The sequence below is a fragment of the Lepus europaeus genome, chromosome 10, assembly GCF_033115175.1.
Source record: "Lepus europaeus isolate LE1 chromosome 10, mLepTim1.pri, whole genome shotgun sequence".
Lineage (NCBI taxonomy): Eukaryota > Metazoa > Chordata > Mammalia > Lagomorpha > Leporidae > Lepus > Lepus europaeus.
In genome coordinates this window covers 39,861,327-39,889,068 of record NC_084836.1, presented here as the reverse complement: position 1 = coordinate 39,889,068, position 27,742 = coordinate 39,861,327, and the positions used below count along the sequence as shown (strand labels likewise).

Below are 27,742 nucleotides of genomic sequence, written 5' to 3'. Positions count from 1 at the left end.
GTGGCCCAGCAGGTGAAGTCACCCCTTGGGATGCCCATGTTCCATACAGGAGTGTCTCGGATGGAATCTCGCCTCTGCTTCTGATCCAGCTTTTTGCTAATGTGCACCCTGAGGGGCACCAGATGTTGGCTCCAGTACTTGGGCCCCTGCCATCCATCTGGGAGACTGAGATAGAGTTCCTGGCTCCTGGGTTTCAACTGGCCCAGAACTGGCTGTTGAGGCCATTTGGGTAATGAACCAGCCAAGAGAAGATTCTCTCTCTCTGTCTTCTTCTGCCTTTTGGAGAAGTAAAAATAAATATTTAAAAAGAGTGCATAATACTGTCTGATAGATGGTATATTCAATAAACATTTATTTTTTAAACTCATTTTTAGTTTTTATTTGAAAAGGAGAGAGAGAGAGAGACAGAGAGAGAGAGAGAGAGAGAGAGAGAGAGAGCCTCCCATTTGCTATCTCATACCCCAGATGCCTTGCAAAAGCTGGGACTGGGATAGGCTGAAGTCAAGCCAAGAGCCAGGAACTCAGTCAAGGTCTCTCACAGGGGCTGCAAAGACTGACCCTCCGGGGTATGTGTCAGCAGGAAGCTGAAATCCTAAGCAACCTCTTAACTGTTACAGCAAATGCCTTCCCTTGGTTTTGTGTTTATATTCAACAGCCCTTGTGGAATTTGAATTTCCAGCGGATGTAAGGGAAAGCAGTTTTGTGTTTTGTTCTGTTTTTCATTAGAGGATAGGTTACTGAACACATGGTTACTGAACATGGAGAAGAGAAGGATTTGAAAGAATACATTTTGAGGGCAGCCAGGTCTGTCTTGCTCACTTTGCAATTCTGCCAAGACCCTAAAGTCAGACCTAGTAACATGAGACATTATCTCCTTCGGCTACTGCAGAATCCCAGACACGATCCTGCCTTGTTTAGAATGGTCCTGATGGTTTAGAAGGAGTTGCCAGATGGAAGTGAGGGCTCTTCAATGTTCATGAAGCAATGCTGCACCCCTACACAGAGCTGAGACAGCTGAGGGCAAACACCAAGGCCCAGCATTCATATAGTCTCCAATGATTTATTTTATTATTTTATTTTATTTTATTTCATGGAATGGCAAAGATAGAGATCTAGAGCTAGCAAAGAGAGAGATTCATCTTCCGTTTATTGGCTCATTCCTCAAATGCATGCACCAACCAAGACTGGACCAAAAGAAGCCAAGAGCCCAGAATTCCATTTGGATCTCCTATGTGGGTGGCAGGGACCAAAGTCCTTGAGCCATCACCCTGCTGCCTCTCTGGCTGCACGTTAACAGGAAGGTGGATTGGACATCGAGGAACCAGGACTTGCACCCAGCACTCCAGATATAGGATGCACCAAATTCCTGCTCCCCCTCTCCACTGACTTTTACGGCATATGGATTGCTACTGCGATGGGGACAGGCTGAAACCGGAGGGTGCTATGGTTAATTCTGTGACCCAGAATAAGGCTTAAATGTAAGAAAATTCGGAGAAACCTTGCTCCCCTAAGCATGGCACACAGTATCCTGTCTCCTCCCCAAGATGACAGCAGTCTTATGCAGCAATAACAGAGAACATATTTGAGGATTCTGTCAAATAGGATCGTGTTTCTTCTTTCCTTCCATATCTTACTCTAGCAAATTCACAGAGTTCATAGCTTTTTTTTTTTTTTTTTTGACAGCCAGAGTGGATAGTGAGAGAGAGAGAGACAAAGAGAAAGGTCTTCCTTTTTGCCGTTGGTTCACCCTCCAATGGCTGCTGCGGCCGGCGCATCTCGCTGATCCGAAGCCAGGAGCCAGGTGCTTCTCCTGGTCTCCCATGCGGGTGCAGGGCCCAAGGACTTGGGCCATCCTCCACTGCTTTCCCGGGCCATAGCAGAGAGCTGGCCTGGAAGAGGGCCAACCGGGATAGAATCCGGCGCCCTGACCAGGACTAGAACCCGGTGTGCAGGCGCTGCAAGGTGGAGGATTAGCCTGTTAAGCCACGGCACCGGCCAGAGTTCATAGCTTTCTAAAGTGTGTCAGCGAGACAACAGATTGCTGAAATTATTCAACCAAACTCATCAAAAGATACTCTTCTTCAAGATCTAGCCTGTTTTAGAATTGTAGAAGCCCAAGTAATTAACGTAAAGTGTAAGGGGAGGAAACATAGCAAATACACGCAGAAGCTATCTGAGCCTGGGGCTGTCAGGTGTGCATCTTGTGAAGTGTCAAACAGCAGGGACATTTATGTTGCTGTGTACCATGAATAATAAAACATTAATAATAGCCATAATGTTTAATTTGATTGCATACTCAACACTGCAGATGACTTTTTGCAGGAGAAAGAATGAAAATTTAAAGGCTATTTCAGGTTTACTGTCCAATATCTCTCCAAGTCTGCATACAAATGTCTTTTCCAATTAAATGCAAACCCACAGAATATTCTTTGCATTTGCCACCATTGATATATACTGAGATTTTTTGCTTAATTTAAATGCTCTTACTGGCTCGAATCCCCCTGGATTATTTTCAGCCCTCCCCTGCATTTCCTACTATCACTAGTCATGCAGCCACTCAATCTAGACACCCCGGGGACACCTTTATCTCTTTCTGCAACCCCACACCTAATTAACCTGCATGGGTGAATGTGGGTTGATATTCATTCAGGAAGTACCATCATGGCTCTTTCTTCTCTCTTACTTTGGATTTCTTGCCTGGATTTTAAATTAAATTTCAGCTTCTCTCTTGTCTAAATTTTTCTCCAGATTTCAAGCAGAGGCATTTGGTTTTTGCATGCCTTTGTTTAATATCTAGCGGAGAGTACAGAGTCCAGCTCTGGCAAACTCTGACCTTGAGGGCAGAGGGCTTGTTGTGTCCATGGCTTTACCCAACAACTGGAACAGGGCACAGTACTCATTCATTGTTTGCTTACATAACCTGTAGAAGACCTGACTTTAAAATCTAGGCCCAAATTTTATAGTTGTAGGAAAATTATTTCATTGCAGTAAGGCTTAGTTCCCAAAATAGTGTTACTAATGTCCCCACCAGGGCTGACGCTGTGGTATAGAAGGTTAAGCCCCGCCTGTGTTGCTGGCATCCCACATAAGCATTGATTCAAGTCCCAGCTGCTCCACTTGTGATCAGACTCCCTGCTAACATGCTTCAAAAAGTAGTGGAAGATGGCCCAAGTGCTTGGCCCCCTGCACTCACATGGGAGACCTGGAAGAAGCTCCTGGCTCCTGGCTTTGAACTGGCGCAGTCTTGGCCATTATGGCCATTTGAGGAGTGAACCAGCAAATGGAAAACCTCTTCTCTGTCTCTCCCTCTCTCCCTGTAATTCTGCCTTTCAAATTCTCTCTGTAATTTCTAAAAAAACAAATCTTTAAAATAAAATGTCTTCAAAGAAGTCATAAAAAAATGGTAGTCATTTCAGATTCACTGAATTACCCATGTAAAGTCCCAAATACTCAACCTGGGCAACAGAATGTACCCAACAAATGGGAGTATTTTATCTCGTGTTTTCTCATTTTCTAGACATGAAAATGGAAAATTCCCTAAAGCATACAAAACAGCTCCCACGAATAAGCAGGTCCCACTCTCTTCCTAATATTATGCTTCATTATAAAAACAACATCATGCTTTTACGTTCCATTATAAGTTCACGTTTCCATAATCTAAGTTCTATTCTCTCAGACTAGAATGTCCTTCCTCCAGTCGTGTTTCAGTAAAGGCCCACCCACCATACAAAGCTCAACCCAAACAGTACTAATTCTCTTTGCAGCAGTGGGGGAAGTCTGGCCCAAGGGCCACAGAAGGCCTGTGAAACCATTTGGTCTGGCCCTGCCAAGGCAACTGCAGGTGGGACTTGAAATTCAGTAACTCCTTAGTAGGTTAATTTTTAGGTTGGCAGTTTTGCATGGCCTGTGAATGATGTTACAAATCCAAATGGTCCTTGGCATTAAAAAGGTCCCCTACCTCTGCATGTCAAAGCACACGAGGCTCCCTTCTGTATTGCACATGTGTAGCTCCTTGTATGAATCACTCCCTCCCTCTTAAAAAGTTCTCAGTTGAAAAGATGTTCAGCCTCACTGTTAATTAGAGAAATGCAGATAAAGTCTAGAATGAGATAAAGAGTTTTCACTTGTTAAAAGAATAATGTATTGCTAAAGATTTGGTGAAATTTATATTCTCATATAATGTGAAAGCATAAATTGGTGGGAGGGCAACTTGGTAGTGTCTATTTAAAGAGAACACGTCTGTACCCCCTAACTTGGTTTGCCAGACATCAGCATTTACTCTACCAAGGTATTTTTTCATACACATGAAGATTTTTGTTCAGTAGTATTCACAATAGCGAAGCTAAACAAACAAACAAAAAGTCCATCAGTAGGATATGGGTAAACTAATCATAGCATCAACATATCATGAAATACCATACAGTAGATTTTTCAAAAGCCTGTATACCAGAAATGTAGGAACTCTAAGATACACATGTAACCAAGGAAGCTAGTCAAGGAATATTAAGTATGTATAAAAATATCTATGTAATTTTAAAACCTATAAAATAATACTAGTTCACATTCTTTGAGTATTTGCTATCAGGTACTCTTAAGTGCTTTACACACCAAGTGCTTTAAAAGCATCCACAGTTCTCTCCATAACAAGGCTGTGAGGGCTGTAGCGTGGTCATTTCAATTTTATAAATGAGGAAATTGACACACAGAAAGGTCAAGTAAATCTTCATGGTCATGTTACCAATGCAAAACCAATCTGTGTCCAGATCCTGACTTCTAGCCACAGCTCTTCATTGTTTCATGTGTCTATCTAAAAATAAATAGCTGAGCAAGTAATTTGTGTGTGCGTGTGTGTGTGTGCTTCAATGTAAAGAAAAAGTCTGGATGAGTACCACTGTATTAATGTTTTTGCAGGGACCTGGAAGGAAGGAACTGGAATGCAATGAAGGAGAATGGTTTCAGTGACTTCTTTTGATCTGATTTTAGTCTTTTCAACTGAATTATCTGAAAATTTTATAAGGCTGAATTCACATACTTCTTGTATAATTTTTTAATATAATAGCCCAGTATCATCATGAGGAAAATAAGAGAGAAGGTCATTCTGTAACAAACTGAAGAAGCAGGGACAAAGAACCATTTTGTCTCAGTAGTGCTTTATGCCATAGTGCTTTTATGGTATTTGAATTCATTTGAGAAAAAAAAATTACAACTGTAATTGCATGAGTAAATCAGGTGAAACGAAGGGATTTTAGCTGAATTAGCTCAGAAATTATATTAGTGTGATGTGTGGGAGCTTCTAAACCCCAATTATAAGGGCGGGCATTTGGCACAATGATTGACACCACTTGAGACACCCACATCCCACACTGGAGTGCCTGGGTTTGCATCCCTGTTGTGCTTCCAATTCCTACTGCTTGCTAATGTGCCCCCTGGGAGGCAGCAGGTGATAGCTTAGTTAGCTCCCTGGCCACCCAAGTTGGAGACCCTGAATTCTGGGCTCCTGGCTTCAGCCTGGCCCAGCCCAATTTCAACTATTGAGGGCCTATGAGGAGTGAACCATGTCTCTATGCTTTTCCAATGAAAAGAAAAGAAGAACCCCCTATTTCAATGGAATTGTCCACCCAGACTTTGGACAATTGTAGCTGGGTGGTTGTTCGGTGCCATTAACTGGCTGAAGCCCAGTTTTCCACTCCCACTCAGCTGTTTCTGCACCAGAGCCAGCATATCAATTCTAGGGCCTGACAAGTCACTCATGTTTCAGTGGATATGCTATAAATCCATGTTTTCATGGAATAGTGTTCACCTGAGAATGGGGAAGAAAGATTATGAAATACTTTCTGTTTAATTTTTTCCTTTTCAAACTCTAACGGCTCCCAAGATGAAAAACTGCAGCACTCTCAATGTTGATTGAGGAGAGCCCAGAGAGTTATAAATCTGTTGACTTGGGAATTTTTCTAAGAATGAAATGAGTTGGCTTTAGGTTTCTTCTTTGGCCGAGTTTTTATTGATCCCTCCCTTATTTCCCCAAATAATACTGTGTTATCTCAAGGAAAGTAACATTGTTATTTGCCACATAACAGATGCATGCTGAGGTACCGCTCATTCTCCCACTACCCATCAAGTTTTGATCTTGCCTCTGCTTCTGGCCTCTTCTGACCCACTCTTCACATTATAATCACAGTGATCATTCTCAAATGCAAATTTAATTACAGAACTCCCTTGCTTAAAAGCATCCCGTGTCCCACTTTTGCTCAGATATGTGCCACTTGTCTTCCACCTAGTGTATGCCTCACCCTTTGTGGTCTTAGATTTTCAGCCTCATTCGCTAATGTGCAAATCTTGAAACAAAAGAACTTGTGATTTTTTTCTAGTGTCCATGTGTTCCTCTGTCTGGTGCAGCTCTGTGGCTCTCACTCCCTCCCTTCACCTGCCCAACACATACTTGCCTGCGAAGCAGCCCTCTCTGGCAGCCCCTCCTTATTCCCCATCCTTGGGTTAAACGCTGTTTCTGTGGACTTCCTCTGAACCCCATACTTACCACTGTTTATAAAGCAATCTATGTAGCAAAGCTCATCTACTTCCCTGCCTTTTTCTTCCCCATATTTTCATTACTTGTACCTGAAATTAAGAGCTACTGTTTTTAGTTTTCATTTCTTTAGTGCTTAAGATAATGCCAGGCCCAATAACATTTTACAGAACGAACGTAGGAATAAATATCTCAGTTTTATGAATTGGTTAATGTCTATCAACAATTCCGTTACTTAAATACACTGTCACTGTTCTGACAAAAACAACTTCTTAAACTAATGGCTCCTGCTTTAATTATGAACTTGTAATAATAAGAATTTACATTTATTTAGTACTTACTGTGCATTTAGGAACCATGTTGTTCCATTAAAACACTGAAATATAAAAGCAAAGTGGCTACTCTTATCATCCCTTAGCAATTAGGAAACTAAGGTTCAGAGAAGTTGGGAAATTACTCACAGAGCTCCACAAACGACACTGACTTAGTTTGAGCCTTCTAGGGATTTAGTGAAAATTAAATGGCCCAGTGCTTTTAGAGTGCTTAGCAAATGCTTGGCCTGCAAGGTCTCAAAGGGAGCATTTGGGGTAACTCCTGCTATCAATGCAGTGCTACACTTGGGGCTGCCTGCTTTACTTCTAAACCTAATGCCTGGGGATTTTTAAATTACCATTTTGATGCAATGGCATATATATTGAGTAGGATATATTAAAACTCAGTATCTTAGAATTGGCAAAACTTTAGAAATTAAAAAGAAATGGGAGCAGCAACCAATAAAGTCATCTCTCTTGCACGTTATGCACTTGGGTTTTATTAGCCTTCCTGCTGCTTCTCCAGTGCACGGGTGCTCTTCCACCTTACAAACTTGGCCTTGATCTTGCCTCTGGATGGAATGTTATTTCGTGGATATTGTTTAGTTCATGCCCTACCCTCACCCATTCCCTCCTAGAATATTACCTCTCAATGGGACTGCTCTGACCAGCCCCACACCCTCAAAATTTCCCTGCCCTGGTAGCCCCTACCTTCTTTGTACTGCATTCATTACTTTTATTTTCTTTTCACTTGCCACCATCTAACATTACAGAAGTCTTCAAAAATTCATGGGTAATGCTTATTAGAAAAAAACTATCTGTGAATTTCAAAATATTTGCACCAAAATATACTGTTTAATTCAATTCTTTCATAAAAATTTTGTAGTATCTTCATGTATGTGCTTGTTTATTCTGTTATTGCTTCTCTGTCCTACTGGAAGAACTTTTGTTTTTCTCTCTTTTTTCTCTAAGGATCCCTGATTGCTTTGAATAATACATTACAGGTGCTTTATAAGTACCTGCTGAATTTGTGAATGAATATAAAGATGATGCCCTCCCAGTGCCATATAACATTGTTGGGTCACTCATGTGCTCCACATACAGGATATTTATGTAAATTCTGTCAGGTTACTGCCCTAACATCTCTCGAGCTAAGGGTTTTGTTGAGTACTCGGCAGCTAATCTATTAGAGCAGTCAGAATGAATGTGCTTGGATATAAGCAGAGTCACACAACAAAGAAAGCTAAAGTCCACTCACATTCCTGTAAGTAATGATTAGGTTTAGCTCGTCTTAGTCCCTTAATAAACATCTATAGTAACCATAGCACTTCATTAAATTCTTGACCATTTTCTCAATTAAATAAATACATTTATAAGAGGCTAGATAGACTGACAGTGATTGGGCTTTGTGGAGCACTCCACATATGGGCAAAATTATATCCAATAGCACTGGAGGGAAGGAAGTATATTTTAAATGCTCATGCATCCCGACACATTCAAATTGTATGTGATCTGATAACCAACTTCGTACAGCTTTCAGTTATCTCTCTTGCTAATTTCATCTAATAAAATAGGACTTGTGTGAAATGGTGTATGAACTGGCTTCCTGGGGTAATTAGCTGTATCTAAATTGCTATAGCGATTTAAACTTGCTCTTACAGTGCTTACGAGTTAACAGTAACATAGTGATGGCCATTTAATTTAGATTAAAAAAACCCTGAGATTATGGACACAAAAATAAGGAGAATTTCAGGATGAGCAGCTGTTCACTTTGCAGGCTAGCTTCATTTCACCCTCATCGTGAAAATGAGAGCAAGCTTTCAGGTCAAATAGACACCTGGACCTTCTAGACCTGGGTAGAAAGTGTGAGGCCTCGGCATATTTCCGTTTATGACACGTCAGCCCAATGTTTAAACAAATTACTTCAAGCCACAGCTACTGCCCATATGAACATTGATCTTTATGAAAAGGTTGATGTTTTTAGGAGAATGAGATAAAACTAACGTCCTCTAGGTTGTGATCTGTGCTTTCTTTAAACTCTTCCTTTCCCAGGGCCAGGTACGGCACGTGGTTCCACCTCTTTTTAGCAGTGTGATTGAAGACTTTAAAGTGATATTCTTACAATTTCATTTGCCTGTGACAACGGAGTCAATGACAGATCTCATACTAGTGAACTGTCCATCACTTTGCCTTTGTCACCTATGGCAATTAGGAACAACTGCTCTGCTTCTCCTCATAGATCCTTTGATTCCAGGACAGTTGCTGAAGCTCAAATGGTTATCATTTGTGAATTTCCTGTGTGCTACAGTTGGGTAGATGCCCACTCTGGTCACATATACAATAGTGTGTTCACAGTGTATAATGTGTGCATTTACTCTTGACTTTGCATCAGTTTTCATGAAATTGCACTAATTAGTTTAAGATAACAGAGTTCAACCAGGAATGATTTCACCTCTCAGAGAAGAGCTGGCAGTATCTACTGACAGATTTTGTTTATTGTGACTGGGGCAGGAGGTTAGGATGAAGCTGGTCAGGGTAGACATCCTACTACGCAAAGAACAGCTTCCTAACAAAGAATCATCCAGTTCAAAATACTGACAGTTCCACATGTGAGAAGTTCTAGTCAAAACAAATGTAACTTAATGAAAAGTTTCGTGTTTTTTTTAAATAAATTTTTCCATTTCAGAATGCAGTTGATTTAATGCAACTCGGTTAATTAACTTTACATTTACATCCTGCAAAAGGCAAAGTGAAGTCAAAACCCATGCTCTTGTACACTCTGGTGTGGATGGCCCTGACATACCACAGCCTGCTGAGCACTGAGCTCCGCCCTTTCCGGGATGAAGCATCCTTTGTGCTGCATCAGCAAGAGGCAGGATCCGTGCCAGACATCTCAGACTTCCTGGTTAAGTCCTTGAACTTGACCTCTCACATCAGTCAGTGCCCAGGTCTTGCTTACGGTACTATTACCACCAAAATAGCCTTCGGATTTCCTCCTTTCTCTCTATCCTAATCACTCTTCTGCTGGTTTAGACCTCCATCACGTCTCTCTTGATCTTCCAAGAGTTTCCTAGTTGGTTTACTCACCTCCATTTTTTTCTCCATGCCAGGCCCATAGACTGGCACTTGTCAGAATAATTTACCTAAATGGAAATAAAACTACATTTTTTTGACTATTTCCTTTCACCTTCAAAAGATAAGTGCAATGTCCTAATTAGGGCTTACGAGACCTTCTGTGACAAGGTTCATGCCCATCCTCCCAGGACAATTCTTTAGCTAAAAACATCCCGCTGTCTGCTATATGTTTGAGTACATGTTGTCCCCTCTGCCTGGAACACCCTCCATCGACTTACTCACTCTGACATTTCTTATAAGATCCTATGTATCCTCTTCTTTACAGAGGCAGAAATGTTGTCAACTGTGTGTTTTTAAATTCTCAATCACTGGCCACTGCTCATATTCCCCAGTGGTAGTAGCAGGCTTGAAATCTGATATGGCATTTCTTCTCTAGGTTGCCACAGCTCCTGTGTCATTCTTGTGTCATTTATATAATCTCCTCTGGGCCCCCCTAGGAGTCACTGCTTACTTCTTCCTCAGGGAGACTCCTTGGAAAAGCCACATCCAGGACAGTGCCATGGCTGTCAGAGCAAGGAGCCCAGAGACTGTCCAGACACCTCAACTTCTCTCACATTGCCCCTTCCCAGATTTCTGAATCTGTAACAACTACTGCATATGTGATGATGTGTTTGGAATGAAAAAGCTGAGTTGGGATGCAAGTGCCGGATGATGAGTTAGGTTTCAGGCTGATACAAGCAGATCAAATCATGTTCACGTTAGTCTTGAAATGATTTAAATTTATGTCCCATCAAAAACACAATTACTACAGATATAGACTTGACTCCAGGATCTAAAGTGTGATCCCTTTGTTTATATTCAAAATTGCACTGTTAAGTCCTAGCCTCTAGTCTATATTTTACAGCTGCTGGTGATAACAGGCACATCTATGAATAGAAATCATGACTTCTGAAAATATTTTATGTGCCACTGGACAGCTAGGTCAGTCATTTAAATTTCAGAGTAAGGTTGGCAGTGATAAAATTAGCAACTAATGATCTGGATCTATCTAAATACTGAATATATGAGAGAGAAAAAAGCAAGCCAGGGAGAGAAGGACTATGGTCTGATAGGGCACATTTTGGAACTGTATTAAAACAGGTCCTCATTCATGGCTGAACTTCAAAAGGTGTGCTTCTGGTACCACCACTTTTAAGACTCACTGAATTTTCCATGTCTGACAATCAACAACCATTCTTTGCATTAGAACTTGGACATCTCACATAAACCTCCCAGCAATCACTTATAGCTTATACCACATTAACTGATTTCCATCTGTATCAGTGTCTTCTTTAAGAATATAATTAAGATCAACTAGATCAAAATCCATTATATAAAAAGGTATAAACCCGGAGACTTATCCTTGGTTTGCATTTCATTAAGTATACCCGTGGAGCTCTGGTATTTTATCAACATCCCAACCTTGCCTTAGGGGGTGCCAGCAGTTTGTAGACCAACATTAATAGAATGTTCTTTCCAAATAAGTTGGACTTAAATTGAAGCGTTGTCTTCTCTGCTAATAATTTAAGCAATAATGGTAAATTTGGGTTTGCTGAATTACCCAAATCATAAATGATGCCAAAACTTGACCCAGCCCAGCATCTGAAGACAAATATTATATTCCTTTGAGAGTAACTGCACATTTTTCAGCCAAAAGATAAACGACTGTTTGTTTCTATTTTGTGATTTTGTAAAGGAAGACTTTGTCACAACAACAAACATGGATAGATCCATCTGAGGGGTTGATGAAAATGCTTTGATAATACTATATAGCAATAGTGCTGTGTTTTTGTGGTAATATAAAGTCTTATTTTTGCCAGTTTTCTATTTGTCATTCTTATATTTTATCCTAATTATTACTAGGCAAGGTAGATAAGACAGGTGTTGTTAGATCAGTTTTGCAGATGTAAGGATGCCAAAAATTCCAATGATGTGCACATAATCAACCAGCTAATGATAGGGATCTAACTACCTTTGGAATTAGAATATTCAGTAGGTGATCTTTTACCACCTCTTGAAAATAAACAGAAAACAGGGAATGACTCAAACCAGACTGAGAGTTTAACTCTGTACACAAAATTGTACAATAGGAGCAGAGTGCTACCTGACTTCAAGGAAAAGAACGAGCAGTTACTAGGTATCGGAAAGCTATGCAGCAGAATGGCAAACACTGTCTCACACTGTCTCTTATTTCATCATCAGCTCAGCCCTATGTGAAAGGTATTGCTATTTCTGCTTTACAGATGATAAAATAGAGTCTCAAAGAATGGCAAATGTATTATGTGTTGACTGTCTTTTAAACTCTTAAGAAACCATAATAACTTGAAATTTAGTAAGTTCCTTTAGAAATGTTAAAAATATCAGTTGACAATAAAATAAATTCTTATAATTTCCAGGAAAAGGACCAATAGAAAGGAAGAAAATTTTCCCTAAACTTATCAGATGCAGATCTTATTCAAGTAATTTAAGGTATAGAATGAAAATGTCAAAATGATGTAGGCAGGCATACAGGATAAAATTGATCAGGTTTGTGAGCTGGAAGACCACACCTTCACCACGCCTCTGTGTGACCTCCTGCCCCTACCTGACCATACCTGTATGCCCATCGGCCAATCAGAGTAATTAACCACTCCCCTTTGGAGGTGGGTTAAAAGCCTGGGATACAGTGTGCCTGGCCCTTTTCTTTGGCCTTTGCCATTGCAGGGCTTGCTGCCCCTGCGCCTCCAGGGTGCATGGCCTTGGGGCCCCATGCTTCCTGGCCTAGATGCTCCTCCACGTGGCTGGCGCCTGGTGCTTGGTATGAATCCAGATTCCTCTCTCTTTTAGATAGGGCCCTCATTCTCCTATGCATTTTTCTCACTGAATAAAAAGCTTAAAACTTATCACGCTGCCTCGTCCATTCAGAATTCTCTGAATGTTAGGCAAGAACCCACAAAGGCTTATTAATACTGAGAATTTATTAATAAGCACACGGTGATATCGTATGACACCCCAAAGTCTGATATCAAATATAGAAAGAAAAATCATAAGCTAGAGCAGAGAAGTATGTTCTATTTGTTAGTGAGTTGACTTAAGAAGTATCGGAAACTCTCAGCACATCACCCGATTTCAGAATTGAGTTACCATACAGAGATTTCCAGTGCAGTTGAACATAACATGAAAACCCTGGTGTACCACCTGTAGAGCTCTAATGTAAGGCTTCCCATTGGTCACCACCTCTTCAGTCTCACCTTATCCCATAATCTAGGCTCTGGTCACTCCCATCTTTCAGCCACTCCCAAACAGCAGGTCTTAGGCTTTTTACACTTTTGCTTTTTATATTTTCTTTGGTACCCTCAGAGGAGCTCTTTCTTTTGCTGAGGACTGACTCTTCTAGTCCTTAATCTCAAAGTCACCCCTCAAAGAGGGCAGTCCTAACACCATTAAATTTAGCTCCTCTGTACCATCACACTGCTCCCGTTTTTCTTCTCTTTTTCCTTTGTAACACTTGTCACAGGGTTTAATTATGAGGCAGTGTTATATCCTGCAGTATAAATTTGTATCTCCCCTTTCAGCTCAAATCTAGGGAGAAAAAAAAGACCAAGAAAAATCTCAAAGCCTTGGGCTCTAAGGCAGAAGAGTTGGTTGTATGTTTCTACATCAGTTGTTTTTTTTTTTCCCCCTCTCATGAAAGACTAGGTAAGATTGGGGCTAAAGGGCAGAAACAGAGACAGAAATTAAAGTGAGGCTGGCACAAATCACAGAATGTTGGCCTGTTGCTTTTGTATCCTACAACTCTGCTGAATTTACTTATTAGGTCAAATAGTCCCTTGGTATTATCTTTTGTTTCCCCTGTATTCAAAATCATGTAATCAGCAAACAGGGATAATGTAATTCCATCCTTTCCTATTTGCATGATTTTTATTTCTTCCTTTTGCCTAATAGCTCTTGCTAAAACATCCAGAACTATATTGAATAAGAGCCGTGAGAGTGAACATTGTTATCTGGTTCCAAATCTTGGTGGAAATGCTTTCAATTTTTCCCCATTCAACTTTTTGACTGTTAGATGTTCATATATCCTTTATGGTGTTAACCTCTGTTCTTTCTATACCTAATATGTTCAGTTTTTTTTTTTAACCATGAATGGCTACTGTATTTTATCAAATGCTTTCTCTGTACCTACTGAGATGATCTTACAACGTTTAGCCTTCATTTTCTTAATGTATGTTTATTGATTTAGGTGTTCTGAACCATCCTTGCATCCCCAGAGATCATTATGTTAAATGAAAACAAGACAGACACAGAAAGACAAATACCACATGGTTTCTCTCACATAGTGGATGTTAAAAAAAAAAGTGTGTGTGTGTGTGTATGTACAACTGTGTATGTATAGTGAATGTTATGTTATTTGGTATGTGGACATTTATAAATGTTATCTTCACTGAATTAAATCCCTTGCATACTAATATTACCCCTTCTTTCCTCTTTTTATGATGTTAATATATCCACTCCTCTTGTCTTTGTGTTTATATTTTCTGAGTGCATATTTAATTCAAAAACCTTCCAAATTTTCTTGTTTGGTTGCATCTCATACATACAGCATATAGTTGAGTTTGCAGTGTGACCCAGTCTGAAAACTATTTTATCTTAATGAAGATTTAATATATATTAAATATATTTAATAATTTAATGTATTAATATAATTACATTTAATTATATATTATATAGTATATTTAATAATTTAATATATATTAATTTATATATGTGAAAGTACAGGCAGCCACTGAAAGTGAGAAAAGTGGGAAGAAGCAAGAAACTTTTCCCTCCTACAGCCTCTAGAGGGAGCGCAGCCCATTGGACCATTCTGTTTTTGGCCAATAACACCAATGTAGGACTTCTGGCCTTCAGGACTGTGAGACAACACATTTCTGTTGCTTAAACCACCAGGTTTGTGGTCAGTTGTTGCTTCAGCCCTAAGGAGCTACCATATATGTGGACTGAAAGCCTCATTATTCTGAGCACCTTGGAACTGCAAAGACTCTGGGGGAATTCTCCTAGGCTGAGATAGTGTGGATATACTTTTACTGCTGCTTGCCCATTTATATGCATACATTTATCATCAGAAGCATCACTGAATTCTTAATGTGTATCAGGCAGACATGTCCATGAGGGTTATAACTCTTTCTGCTTTGTTCACCACTCTATGTACAGGGCTTAACTCAGTAGCTGGTAGCAATACACTGCTCTACAAGTAACTGTTGAATGGATGAAAAGCACTGGTAAAATAATAGCACAATAATGAAGAAAACACGACCAATGAATGGTAAAAAATAATTGTAAGAAAGACTGTCCCAGTAACTAAACTGAACAAGTCAAGTATGTATTCCCAGCAATGCAGAGATCCATGTCAGTATGACCCCATGTGTGGGGATTTCCTTCACTCTACAGGCTGGTCCTTCAAGGCTGACCAACTGTGAGTGTGTGCTGGCATCGCAACATTGTCAGGTAGGTTTATCAGAAGGCTCACCGGATGTTCGAAATTCTAGTTGGTCTACTAATGTGTGAGAAGTCATATAGCTGGTGACTATTCTTGCAGGCAGACATGACAGCCTTGGAACTATTGTTACCTGTCCTATTGGGTGAGCACAACATATCTGCATTATACTTTAATTGCCTACAATGACTATAATGGCTCCGGGACAGGATTGAAGCCAGGAGCTGGGAACACAATTGAGTCTTCCACATGGGTGCCAGAGACCCACTTGTTGTGCATTAACAGGAAGCTGGAATCCAGGGCAGAGCTGAGATTCGATCCAGACACTCTCATATTGGATCCAGCAGGTGTCTTAACTGCTAGGCTAAATACCCTTCTATACTGTTTAAATGAAAAATCTCCTGTCACAAGGTGATGCAGAATGAAGGAGACTAGAACACCTCCTGCTCAGCATTGGAAAACACACTGGATCACAGCGGGATAAAGCAGTGTAACTGTACCCTCTTGGGTCCTTCACATATGTGAGTGAAATCTTGCACGATGTCATTCTGGGGACAAAAATCTGCAGCACTTAACAAAAACTTTTATTCCTATTTAATTACAACCCAAATAATCTCCTACCCAGTTGCCATGAAAGGTAACGAGTCTCCTAAGGTTCTAGGTAAGTGGAGGGCAGATGTGAGAGTCACTTTATTGGAGGCCTCTTAGATCCTAATGAAGCTGGGGTCCCCATGTGGGGCTCACAGGGGGACTGAAGGCTGAGTCTCTGCTTGTCCCCTCTGTATCCCAGGCCTGGTTCCCCTCCAATGTCCAAGAGGACTCGGAGGGCACTTGTGTTTCAGGTCTGTACATTCAGCCCATGAAGGATGGCTGTGCAGGCTACACTCTGGTGCTCCTGCAAAGTGGGATGATGGAGCAGGCAGGTACGGAGAAAGCAAAACACATTCAAACCACCCTCTTCACACCTGCTCAGTATTCTGACCCATTCGAACTACAGCAAACCCTTTCTCCTTCAAAACATTACTGACTTTTAAGAGTGGCTCTTAACCTTCCAAAGATCAAAGTCCCTTATGAGTAGCTGGGGAAAGCAAATGACACACTTACCACCAAAAATGCACTTAAACGAACTAAAAAAAAAATTAAGAAACCTTAGGGTCAGCACTGTGGTGCAGCGGGTTAAGCTGCCACTTGTGACACTGACATCAGGTATCAGAGTGCCAGTTCGAGTCCTGGCTGCTCTGCTTCCGATCCAGCTCCCTGCTAACACGCCTAGGAAGGCAGCAGAAGATGGCCCTCATGCTTGGGACACTGCCACCCATGTGAGAGGCCAGAAGGAGTTCCTGGCTCCTGGCTTTGGCCTGGCCCTGTTTTGGCCTTTGCAGTCATGTGAGGAGTGAACCTACAGACAGAACATCTCTCTCTCTCTCTCTCTCTCTCTCTCTCTCTCTCTCTACTTCTCTGTCACTTTGCATTTCAAATAAGTAAATTTTTTTTAAAAAAAATTAAGTAATCTTGTTCTCTGCATTATGCATATAAGAGCTAATTTATTAATGACTGAGGTATTTCCTTACCCTTCAATCATTATTAAGACTGTCTGGGATAGAATCTCCAGTTTGCTAGAGCTTGGGAAGTTTCTTTCTCTCTTCCTCAGCTTCCTTATGTGTAAAATGAAAATGATAATAACACTGACCACAGAAGACTGTTACGGGACAAGAATGAATTCCTTATGTCAAGTAAGCAGTGCCTGGCATTCAGCAGCCGTCTCTGCGGCCTTGAGTGTGCACAGGGACTCTTCTGAGACTGGCAGTGAACAGAGACCACCGTAGACCACCGTTGGCAATGGAGTACACATGCTACCAGGGAACCTAAAGGTTCATAGCAATCTTGCAGCGTAATTCATAGCAATTTAAAAAGCCTTTATGTTTTCTCTTTGTTCAGGCAACATGTAATAAAATGTTAATACAGGCTTCTCCTCTAGGATGGTATACATGCACAGAGTTCAAACTAGAATTCTAATTTTTGCTCCCTTCTCATTCCACACCTGACAGCCAATCTGCATAAATAATATGGGCAGTGAGAACTTATCCTTAACATGGCACAGGTATTTATAAAGTGGGAAGAGGGCCAGGTTCCAGGAAAAGTCATTTATTCTGTTCCAGCCCTAAACTTTTACTCATTCAAGTGTTAGACTTAAAAATCAATTAGAAATGTGCAGTACACTGTATCGACTATTTTATTTAGGCTTAACCACAGAGCTAGGCAAATTTAATGGGCATTTCCCCACCATGCTTTGAAACCATGTTTGGAGTTCAGCCCCTAATAAAAGCCTCTTTCCACCATGGCGTATTTTGAAAGTTCTTGTGCTTCTATTTAGCTTTATTTTTTAAAGATTTATTTATTTATTTGAAAGAGTTACAGAGAGTGAGGTGTGTGTGTGTGTGTGTGGGGGAGAGAGAGAGAGAGAGAGAGAGAGAGAGAGAGAGAGATCTTATCGCTACAATGGCTGAAGCCAGGAGCTTCCTCCAGGTCTTCCTTGTGGTGGCAGAAGCCCAAGCACTTGAGCCATCTACTGCTTTCCCAGGCCATTAGCAGGGAGCTGGATCAGAAGTGGAGCAGCTGGGACTTGAACTGGAGGTCATATGGGAAGCCGGTATTGCGGGCGCTGGCTATACCTGCTATACCACAACACAGGTCCCAGCGCTTCTGTTTTATTTGCCTGTCCTCTGCCTTTTCTGTTTGTCATCTGCCTTCTCTCCCTTCAGAACCAATAGCTTGTTGTATTTGGGGTTGACCCTTGTGACCTTTATCCTTTTTCTTTAAAAAAATATTTTGAAATACTTATAGATGTATAGGAAGTTGAAGAGCGATGAAAATGACAGCCATGTACCTTGTACCTAGCCTCCCCCAATATTAATACTTTGTAAAACTATGGCACATTAGTAAAACCAGGACATTGATGTTGGTACATTCCATAAAACTCAGTCAGCTTTTACTGGGGTTGGTTTTAAAAATTACTGGTTACTGTATCAGTTATGATTGCACTAAGGGTTGAAAATCCATTTCATATGTGTATTTGGACATGGGTTTGTGTGTGTGCTTGTACAGATCCATTGGGGTGTGTGTGTGTGTGTGTGTGTTTGAAAGAGAGTGGGTAGGGGAGGGAGGGATGGGGGGAGGGGAGAGAGAGAGAGAGAGAGAGAGACTGACTGACTCTCTGTTCCTATCTAATTCATGACACTTCTGAGGAACAAATGGGAAAAAGTAGTAAATAAATAAAAAGATTTCCGATCTTCCCACTTAAGAAGAATGTCTCACGGGTAGGATACACAGAGTAGACAGAATTGACTTACCCCTCTCAGAGTAAAAGGTGATGGGTGTATATTGTGGGGGAAGGAGTATATGGAAGTCTCAGCAAAATACCATTGGAAGACATAAAATCCGAGTCATGGAGTTGGATGGATAGTGGGGTCAACTGTTTCAACCCTTTGCATGGTATACATGTGCCAGTGGGTTGGGTATAGTTTTACCCCCAAAAGTTCATTGGCTGGAGGTTTGGTTCCCAGTGTGGTGATGCTGAAGTAGTGGACGTTTAAGAGGTGGGGCCTAACATTTGCAGCAAAGTGGCTGGAACTGGAGGCTATCATGGTCTGTAAAATAAGCTAGACACGAAAAGACACATACTGAATGTTCTGTTTCAGGTATAGAAGCTACAAAAGTAAAGTAAAATAAAATAAACCCTAATATGGATACAGAATAATGCTTACTAGAGGCTGGGACAGATAGGGAGAGAAAGAGGGAGTTTGGATATCAAGTACCACATCAGAGTTAGACCAAAGGACTAAGTTCCTAGTGTTACCCAGTAGAGTGGGAGACTACAGTTCACATAACCCAGTATATATTTTATGAACAAACAGAAGAAAGGAGCGTGAAGCTTCCAGTCACGAAGTAATGGCAAAGAAGAGGAAATACTGATTACTCTGTTTTGATCATTACACATTGAACACATATATTGAAATATGACACTGTAGGCCATAAAAATGTATAATGATCATTAATGAAAACTTTTTTACAAAGAAGTGGGGCTTACTAGAAGCTCATGAGGTCATGGGAGCTCTACCCTCATGAATGGATTAAGGCTGTCTGGTGGGAGCAAGTCAGCTCTGGTAGGAGTGGATTAATCTTTAGAGGGCAGGCTGTTCTACAAGGGCATGCCCATCCCCTTCTCGTACATGTGCCCCTCTGCATGTGGCTGGTCCCCTTCCCACGGCTCCATCATGTTGTGATATGGCCAGAGGCCCCTCAACGGAAGGCTGGCACCAGCCTGTTTGGACCTTCCATACACTAGAATCTTGAGTCAAATAAACTTCTTTGCTTTATAAGTTACCTGGCCTCAGGTATTTTGTTACAGTAACATAAAAAAAAAAGGCTAAAACAACAAATTTCAAAATATCCTTGCTAGGTGGTTGCCTAATCTCTGATTGGCACTTCAAATGATAGGCCTTATCATCTGGTCTTAATTTAGAAAACTCTAAGTATTTCAGATCCCTTGGTGGTAAGACAGACTTAGTCTCCCTGTGTTTTCCAGACTGGTCTTGGATCTGCTATCTCAGGCCTTGTACCAGGAAGGACAAGTGAAAAGATTTTCACTTCCCTAAACATTCTTTCTACCCTGCACAACTCCAGTCTTTATTCAACATGTTCCTCACATGTGAAACTGCTCTTCTCAGATGAGTTGTGACTTTCTATGCTCTGTTCAAGATATTGATATCAATGGCCCTACAATCACATTAACAGATTATTTCCCCCCAAAGTCTACTTTCCTTATACTCCTCTGGAAATCAACTGAAATTTCTCAGTTTTTTTTTCTGCCCCTGGCCTTTATATTCAGTCATTCCTCCCTGATTCTGCACATATGGAGCTAGTTTTCTGGGCCTGGGAGAAAGACTTCATGTAGATTCTTATTAAATTAGGCCTATTGTACCACTCTATTGAGATTTTGTTTATCCTGACTCTGTCACTAAATGTATTTTCTGTCCCTGCTGGCTCCCTGCTGGCTCCATGTTGGCTGCAACCTTCATAAACAGTGCTTAAATCCTTTCTCAAAATTGCTGAGAAAACACTTGAGTGTAAAAGGGCAGAAAGCAGATCGTTAGAAAGCTATACATTGTTAACTGTAACATTTTGGCCTCCTGTTAATGATAAATCTTAATTTGGCATTCATAAGTCTTCACTGAGGGTTGACATAAGAAGTAGCCATACAAAAAAGGCTTCTGTGTTTTCCATAAACTTGTATTAGGTAATTCAGTAAACACCCCATGGGAAATTCCCCTCGGAGCCAGGAGATAGAAAAAAAAATCCTGATGGTACCTGAGCTTTCTTCTGTTTTGACTTCTAAGAAGTGAAGAAGAAAATCAATGGCTCAATTGCTGTGTCTTTTCTTTATTCTTATTTATTGATTTCCCCCTTAAATCCCACTTTAATACTTCTAACACTCCATGTTAATAATCCTGTATTAGCATACATTATATTTTACTAGACGTCATGACATATGCTTCCTTAATGCAAGCAGGATATAAAAGCAAACAAACATTTCAGATATCTGCTCAAATGTGTAAAGGCCCATGGCACAATTTACTTTTTAAGTAGAACACATGGGAATATTCTCCAGAGTACCTAAGCCAAGGGTTAAGGTTTGCTCCTGCCCTCCAAATCACTTCCTTCCAAGCTGTGTTCTTAGTTTAGAATGACATGTTCTGTAATATGCATTTTCTATGAATTTTTGAAGACCTTTCCTATGCAGGAATTTCAATTTTTTTTGGCACCAAAATAGCTTACCTCAGGATTCCATGTTCCACAAACTCTGTCAAATACCTACTTGTATAAGAAGGAGGAAGGTCTAAGTGTTTGCAGCAGTGACTAAGACACCACTTGGGATGCCTGCATCTCCTGCTAGAGTGCCTGGGACAGACTCCCAGTTCCACTTCCAACCCTGGCTTCCTGCTCATGTGCGCCCTGGGAGGCAGCAGTGATGGCTCAAGTACACAGGTCCCTGCCAGGTATGCAGGAGACCCAGATTAGGTTCTAGGTTCCTAGCTGCAGCCTGACCCAGAACAGATCTGTCTCTGTCTCTTTACCTTTTAAATAAAAAAGAACAAATAAATACTTAAAAAAAAAAAACAGTGTGTTATGAGAATGTTCCATAGTAATCTCCTCATATGGAACTTTATTTCCAAGTAGAAATAGAAATCATTGGATCTTTTGGTATTGGATCTTTCTTCTCAGGTTTACAGAACAGGTTGTCTGATTCAATTACTGCTTTCTTGCAAAAAAAAAAAAAAAAGCCTGCTAAAATGCCTATATGTATAGTGGAATTTGCTTCAAGAATTACTTTTAAACCTAACTGGCAAAATTAACTATTGGGGACAGATGGCCAGAGAGAATTAACCTCATCTACCACAACTTTACTCAATAGCCACCTTTACCTTTTTTGAATAAGGAAATGTAGGGGTAGAGAATATTAAGCCATGATCATTTGGATGACGAGTGGTAGAACCTGTGTGATTCCATTCTTCTAACACTTCCTACTGCCTCCTAGGTCCTCTGCTAGGTCATCACAGAGTTCCATGAGTGACTGGGAAATGCGCTCTGCTCCTTGCAAACACGTGGTTCAACAATCAAGCTTTAGATCTCTTAATACAGAGTTCAGCCACCTGCTAAATTGATTTTGCACATATTTTTTTGCTTTATACAACTGATATATTTTAAAGTTTTCTGGTCTTTTCATATCCTTTTGCTTTACCCCATATATTCAGAGAAATTGCAGGTTCACATCCTGAAGTACAGATTCCTGTGTGGCATAATTGTGTGACCTAACTCTAGATCTCTCAACCAGAAAGTTCAACTCTGAAATAATTTGTAGAAAAGTGTTTTTAAAAAGTCACAGTTATCTAAAGGTCAATAAAAAGCTTACCTCAAAGCAGTTTTACATAGAAAAAAGTAAATGAAATGGTAATTTTAGAACTTGTATGCTGAAATGATATAAAATATTCATGGTTGAAAATTTTGTTGTAAATTAGACAACAATAGAGTTGAATGAATCATTTTTGAGTTCTATAAAGCTGCTTGTCAAGCTAATAATAAACAATGAACAAAATTCAAAATAGAAATACAAAAGAATGTTAGCCCATGAGTACCAATAAGATATCACATTTCAAGTGCATTTTATCTTGGATATTGTGATCAGTATGGTCACAAATAACCCAAATTTATTTTCCATGTCAAAAAATCTTAAGTTCTTAGAGAAAAGCTCTTAAGTTAGTAGAAAGGTAAACACTGACATTCTCCTGTTGATATTTCTTTTTTTTTTTTTTTTTGACAGGCAGAGTTAGACAGTGAGAGAGAGAGAGAGAGAGAGAGAGAGAGAGAGAGAGAGAAAGGTCTTCTTTCCGTTGGTTCATCCCCAAAATGGCTGCTACGGCCCGCACGCTGCGCTGATCCAAAGCCAGGAGCCAGGTGCTTCCTCCTGGTCTCCCATGCAGGTGCAGGGCCCAAACACTTGGGCCATCCTCCACTGCCTTCCCGGGCCACAGCAGAGAGCTGGACTGGAAGAGGAGCAACCGGGACAGAATCTGGCACCCCAACTGGGACTAGAACCCGGAGTGCCGGCGCCGCAGGCGGAGGATTAGCCTAGTGAGCCGTGGCAGGGGCCTTCCTATTGGTATTTCTGAAATCGATAGTTTTGGGTTACATTCATTTGATGTAAGTAGAAGTTAGGAAGAGGAAACAATTTGTCACATAAAGCTATTTCTTTAGCAACTTGCTATTATATGTGGAGGTAATGACATTCAAAGAATATGAGGTTATAAAATATACACAATGATTTTTTAATTTTTTTAAATTTTTTTATTTTTTATTTTTTGACAGGCAGAGTGGACAGTGAGAGAGAGAGACAGAGAGAAAGGTCTTCCTTTGCCATTGGTTCACCCTCCAATGGCCGCCGCGGCTGGCGCGCTGCGGCCAGCGCACAGCGCCGATCTGATGGCAGGAGCCAGGTGCTTCTCCTGGTCTCCCATGCGGGTGCAGGGCCCAAGCACATGGGCCATCCTCCACTGCACTCCCGGGCCATAGCAGAGAGCTGGCCTGGAAGAGGAGCAACCGGGACAGAATCCGGCGCCCCGACCGGGACTACTAACGGGGGTGCCGGCACCGCAAGGCGGAGGATTAGCCTGTTGAGCCACGGCGCCGGTAATACACAATGATTTTTACTTTAAATGTTATATCTTTTAATTGTATTTGAAAATTGAAACATATGTGATGAATAGATAACGTAATCAAACTTCTTTAGGCATGGGGGCAAGGAGAAGACAGGCTAATAAATTTTTAGTGTACTCTAGTGTATACCTGATTTAAAGAATTCTGAGTACATTAGATTTTATTCCACATATGCTATTATTACATAAAAATTATCCTTCCTCCATAATTAAAATGAAAAATCCTTATATTCTACAAAATGTTCACCTGTATTTTTGTTTTTAAAATGTGTGCATTTGCTTATAGTAAGAGAATTAAAAAGTATTCTTCTGATTATTCAATAACAGTACTAAGGGGCAGGCAGATTCTGCTAGGTGGCATAGTTTCCTGGGATAATGTCCCAACCACCCGATATTTACCATACCTGAGTAAGGCGGAATGAGACATAAGAATATAGAATTACAGCTTTTATAGGTTTAATATTCATCAACACTTAGAAAGCTGTTGGGACATAAACTTATAATTGTTTCATCATCTCAACACTGTCTTCAGTTAACAGCAGGAAAAAGAGAGAGAGAGTGACGAGCACTTGGGAGAGTCTCTGGTTATCTTATGAACATACCACTCCGTTCACCGAGAGCAGCTGGTCTCCTCTTTTGAGGCCTCCGTGTCTTTCCGCCACCCCTCCAGGAATGATGCGGGAGATATAAATCGGGGAGTTTTGCTCCTTTCCTCCCATCACGTTAAAACCAAGGCCTTCATCAGTCTTTGGCAGTTCGACTACCCGAGGGTGCGAGTGGCCTTCGCTAGCTGCAAAAGCTGCAACTGTTGCCTGAAAGAAAACATGGTCTTTTGGTGATCAGACGAGGGAAATAAGCCTAATCCTGTGTTTAGCAGGGGTAGCTCAGGCAACTTCTTACACCCTGTTATAGCATTCCCCTGCGAAAGAAAGAAGACAAAAGGAGGAACCTTTCTTGGTTTAGAAGCCATCCACAATTCCATTCTAGGGGAAAAGTCCACTCAACTATTTCCTGCTTTCCAGAGGTTATCCATTATGGTAAAAATTACCCTTAAAGTAGAATATTTCCCAGTTACATCAGTAAGATGCAATTCCTCCTACTTGTAGACTGCCAATAGTTTGGGTCTATCCACTACCTAATATAATTACATGTTGACTACAGCATCTTGAGGGCAGAGATTGTCTTGTCCTTTTCTTGGTATGACATACAACCTAATTTGGGCCTGCACACAAATGTTCAAATCTTTATTCAATAAGTTGAAGAGCTCTTTTAAGATGAACATATAATTGTGAATGCATATACAGGTTTGCTATTGTGAGCCCACTGGCCTGAAAATTTGTTTTTTTTTTTCTTTAATTGAGGATGCACAAAAGAAAGTGAGAACTAAAATGTGAAAATAGATTCAAACATATTATTCTTATTTCATACCAACATTCTGTATTATTATGAATTATTCTCTTATTTGGAACAGAATTTTCCTTCCTACATTTTACATTAATATTTCAACTACTGTAGTTACAGAGGTAAAGCGAACAGTCCAAGGTTTTAAAACTTACATATATAAGGCATCATCATTTAATATGGAAAGAATCTTATTTTAAAATTCATGTATTGATTTTTTGAAGTAAGTTCCAGAAAAAACTTACCATTAGTTCTTACCCCCCCATAGAAATAAAATCACAGTACTCGAGTAGTTTCTATCAAGAGAAGATTCTCTGCTTGCTTGCCTGTTTTCCATTTCCATTAGCTGCCTTAACCACAGGTGACTAGATGCCTACTATAAAATGATTTACTCTATGCTGTGAAAATACCGATTCCCAACTACAGCACATTCCTTTTCCACACACGGCATTACCACATCAATTTAGCATTATGCTACTGTCTGCGTTTAGTGAAAGATAGTGAATGATATGGAAATAATGGCTTGTGTTTAGCTGCATGCATTTGCTCATGCAAACCTTGTCGTCATGCATAGGTTTAATGGCTGACATGGATGCAATGCAGACAGCCCAGAAACAACCAGAAAATATTGTGCTATTGCAACATTATGCTGCTATCCTGCTGTTCTACATGAATAAGAAATGAGAATGGTAACACATTACATAATTCACTTTCCCCTTAATTAAACCATGTAGGGATCATTTTTTTTTTTCCTGTGTGTGTTCCACTTCAGTACAAGCAAAGCATGATGTCATGATAAAAATCCCCTCCTCTCCTTTTTTGGGCCCAAGTTAAAGAAAAAAAAAAAAAAAGAAATTCCAAATCTACAGTGTTCAATTACACAGTATAACTAAAAATTCAGGAGAGAAACTAAACAAGAGATGGCATAACACAAAAAAAATATTAAATGGAAAATGCTGATTATTTTCACTGGTTCCTCTTATATGTTATTTGAAAGATAACAGCCTTTAAAAGGCAAGTTATGTTTCTGTTGTAACATTTCTGTATTTGCAAAATAAGAACTGCTTCAGTGATTTTAGTTTAAAATTATTGTTTCCTAACACACTCTTGTCCACAAAATTTCATGATCCTATTGCTGTAGCATTTTCATTAGCAGGAGGTCTGCAGTTTCTAGATAAGAGTTTTTAAAGAGCAAATGTGGACACCACCACACAAGGAGACAAGCCTTTCCTTTATGCAAGCACAGTTTTCTTTCAGCAAGCTACACACTACTCAGATGAACCACAAAAAAAGAATTCTAGATCAGTGTCAGTTCATCTCATGTCTACCTTAAATCAAGTCTTCAGACCTATGCAAGTAACTCCTCATGCACGGAATAGGATCTAGGCTCTTTTGGATCAGAGGAAGGTGTCAGAAAACCATGTAGTATTTGAACCAGTAGATTTGCTTGTGCCAAATGGACACTTAGCAAGTTTAATGAAATCATTCTCCTTTCTTAAGCTACAGAAGCAGCAGAAACGTTCAATTTTCCATTAGGATTTTTACCTGGGAAGTAGTACTGGTTCTAGACTCTGGGCTGCCAGTGATGTCTAAATTCTCTTACAGTGTACACACGAGAATACCTGAAACACACACGCGCACAATCAATTACTACATCACTGGGGTCGAGTATATTTTTAAAGTTACTCAAGCCTTACCTTTGCAGTGGCCCTCGCACGGAACTCAGGGCAGCCATTAACAGTTATGGTTTCGTGCATGTACTGATACACCTAAAACGTTCACAGAAGAGAGGCACGTGTAAGAACAGTAGGAGGATCTGTACTGCCATGGCAGATAGGACAAAAAGTTTTCACTTTCGGATGGGAGCTTCTGGTCACAGGTCAACATAAATCTGAATCAATTATGCTGATGATTTGTATCAGAAATAGACTTTTTTTTAGTGTGGAGAAAGCTCTAATGCAGGAAAGTTAATCATTTTTATTCAATTAGTTTTAAATTTGGCTACCTATGCTTATCAAATATATAAAAACTTACTTTTTTTAAAGTTTACCTTTCTATACAGCTGTTCTCAAATAAGTGATTAAAGTTATGTCTATAATCACTTTTTGAATATGGTGACACATTAAAAATAGTTTTCCAAATTAATTTTCCACAAAGCTAGGCTAACAATACCTTTTCCTTGGCCCAAACTCTATTGTGTTGGAAGGTACTTTGCTGCTAATGATGCACATTCATAACTTTCAGCCTTTATAACTTAACCTACTTTGATATATTTTACTTTAATATGAGCAGATGAGATAATTGATGAGTCTTTTAAGTATGGAGAAAATGATATTCTGGAGCAAAGACAAAGACAAAGACAGTAGAATGAGTGACACAAACCAGCTATACAGCTGTGTGTTCATGATAGCATTCAGGGAAAACAAAGGATGGGGATATACTATGGACCCAAGAAGATTTTGTAGGAAGTGTGCAGGTTTTGCTGACGAATTTGACTCACTGTGAGCCTTATAATACAACTGGGGAATTGTGAAGCCTTATTTTAGTATTCTAACCCTCTCTCTGCCCATCTGAGACAATGGATAGAGAATATTTAACAAGGTCGTTTTAATTTGAAATAATACTTTCAATAATACTTTCAACGCCTTTG

The 27,742-nt window shown here is 40.2% G+C and overlaps 1 protein-coding gene across 1 annotated transcript in view; it reads right to left on the bottom strand.

Moving 5' to 3' along the window:
• LIN7A (lin-7 homolog A, crumbs cell polarity complex component) overlaps positions 1–27,742 on the bottom strand; it is a 167,487-nt gene that overhangs the window by 20,893 nt on the left and 118,852 nt on the right. The window contains exons 3-4 of the mRNA XM_062203159.1: positions 26,790–26,861; positions 24,294–24,503 (exon numbers count right to left, since the gene is read on the bottom strand). Of these exons, the coding sequence (XP_062059143.1) occupies positions 24,294–24,503; positions 26,790–26,861 (282 nt within the window). The remainder of the gene's footprint in view (positions 1–24,293; positions 24,504–26,789; positions 26,862–27,742) is intronic.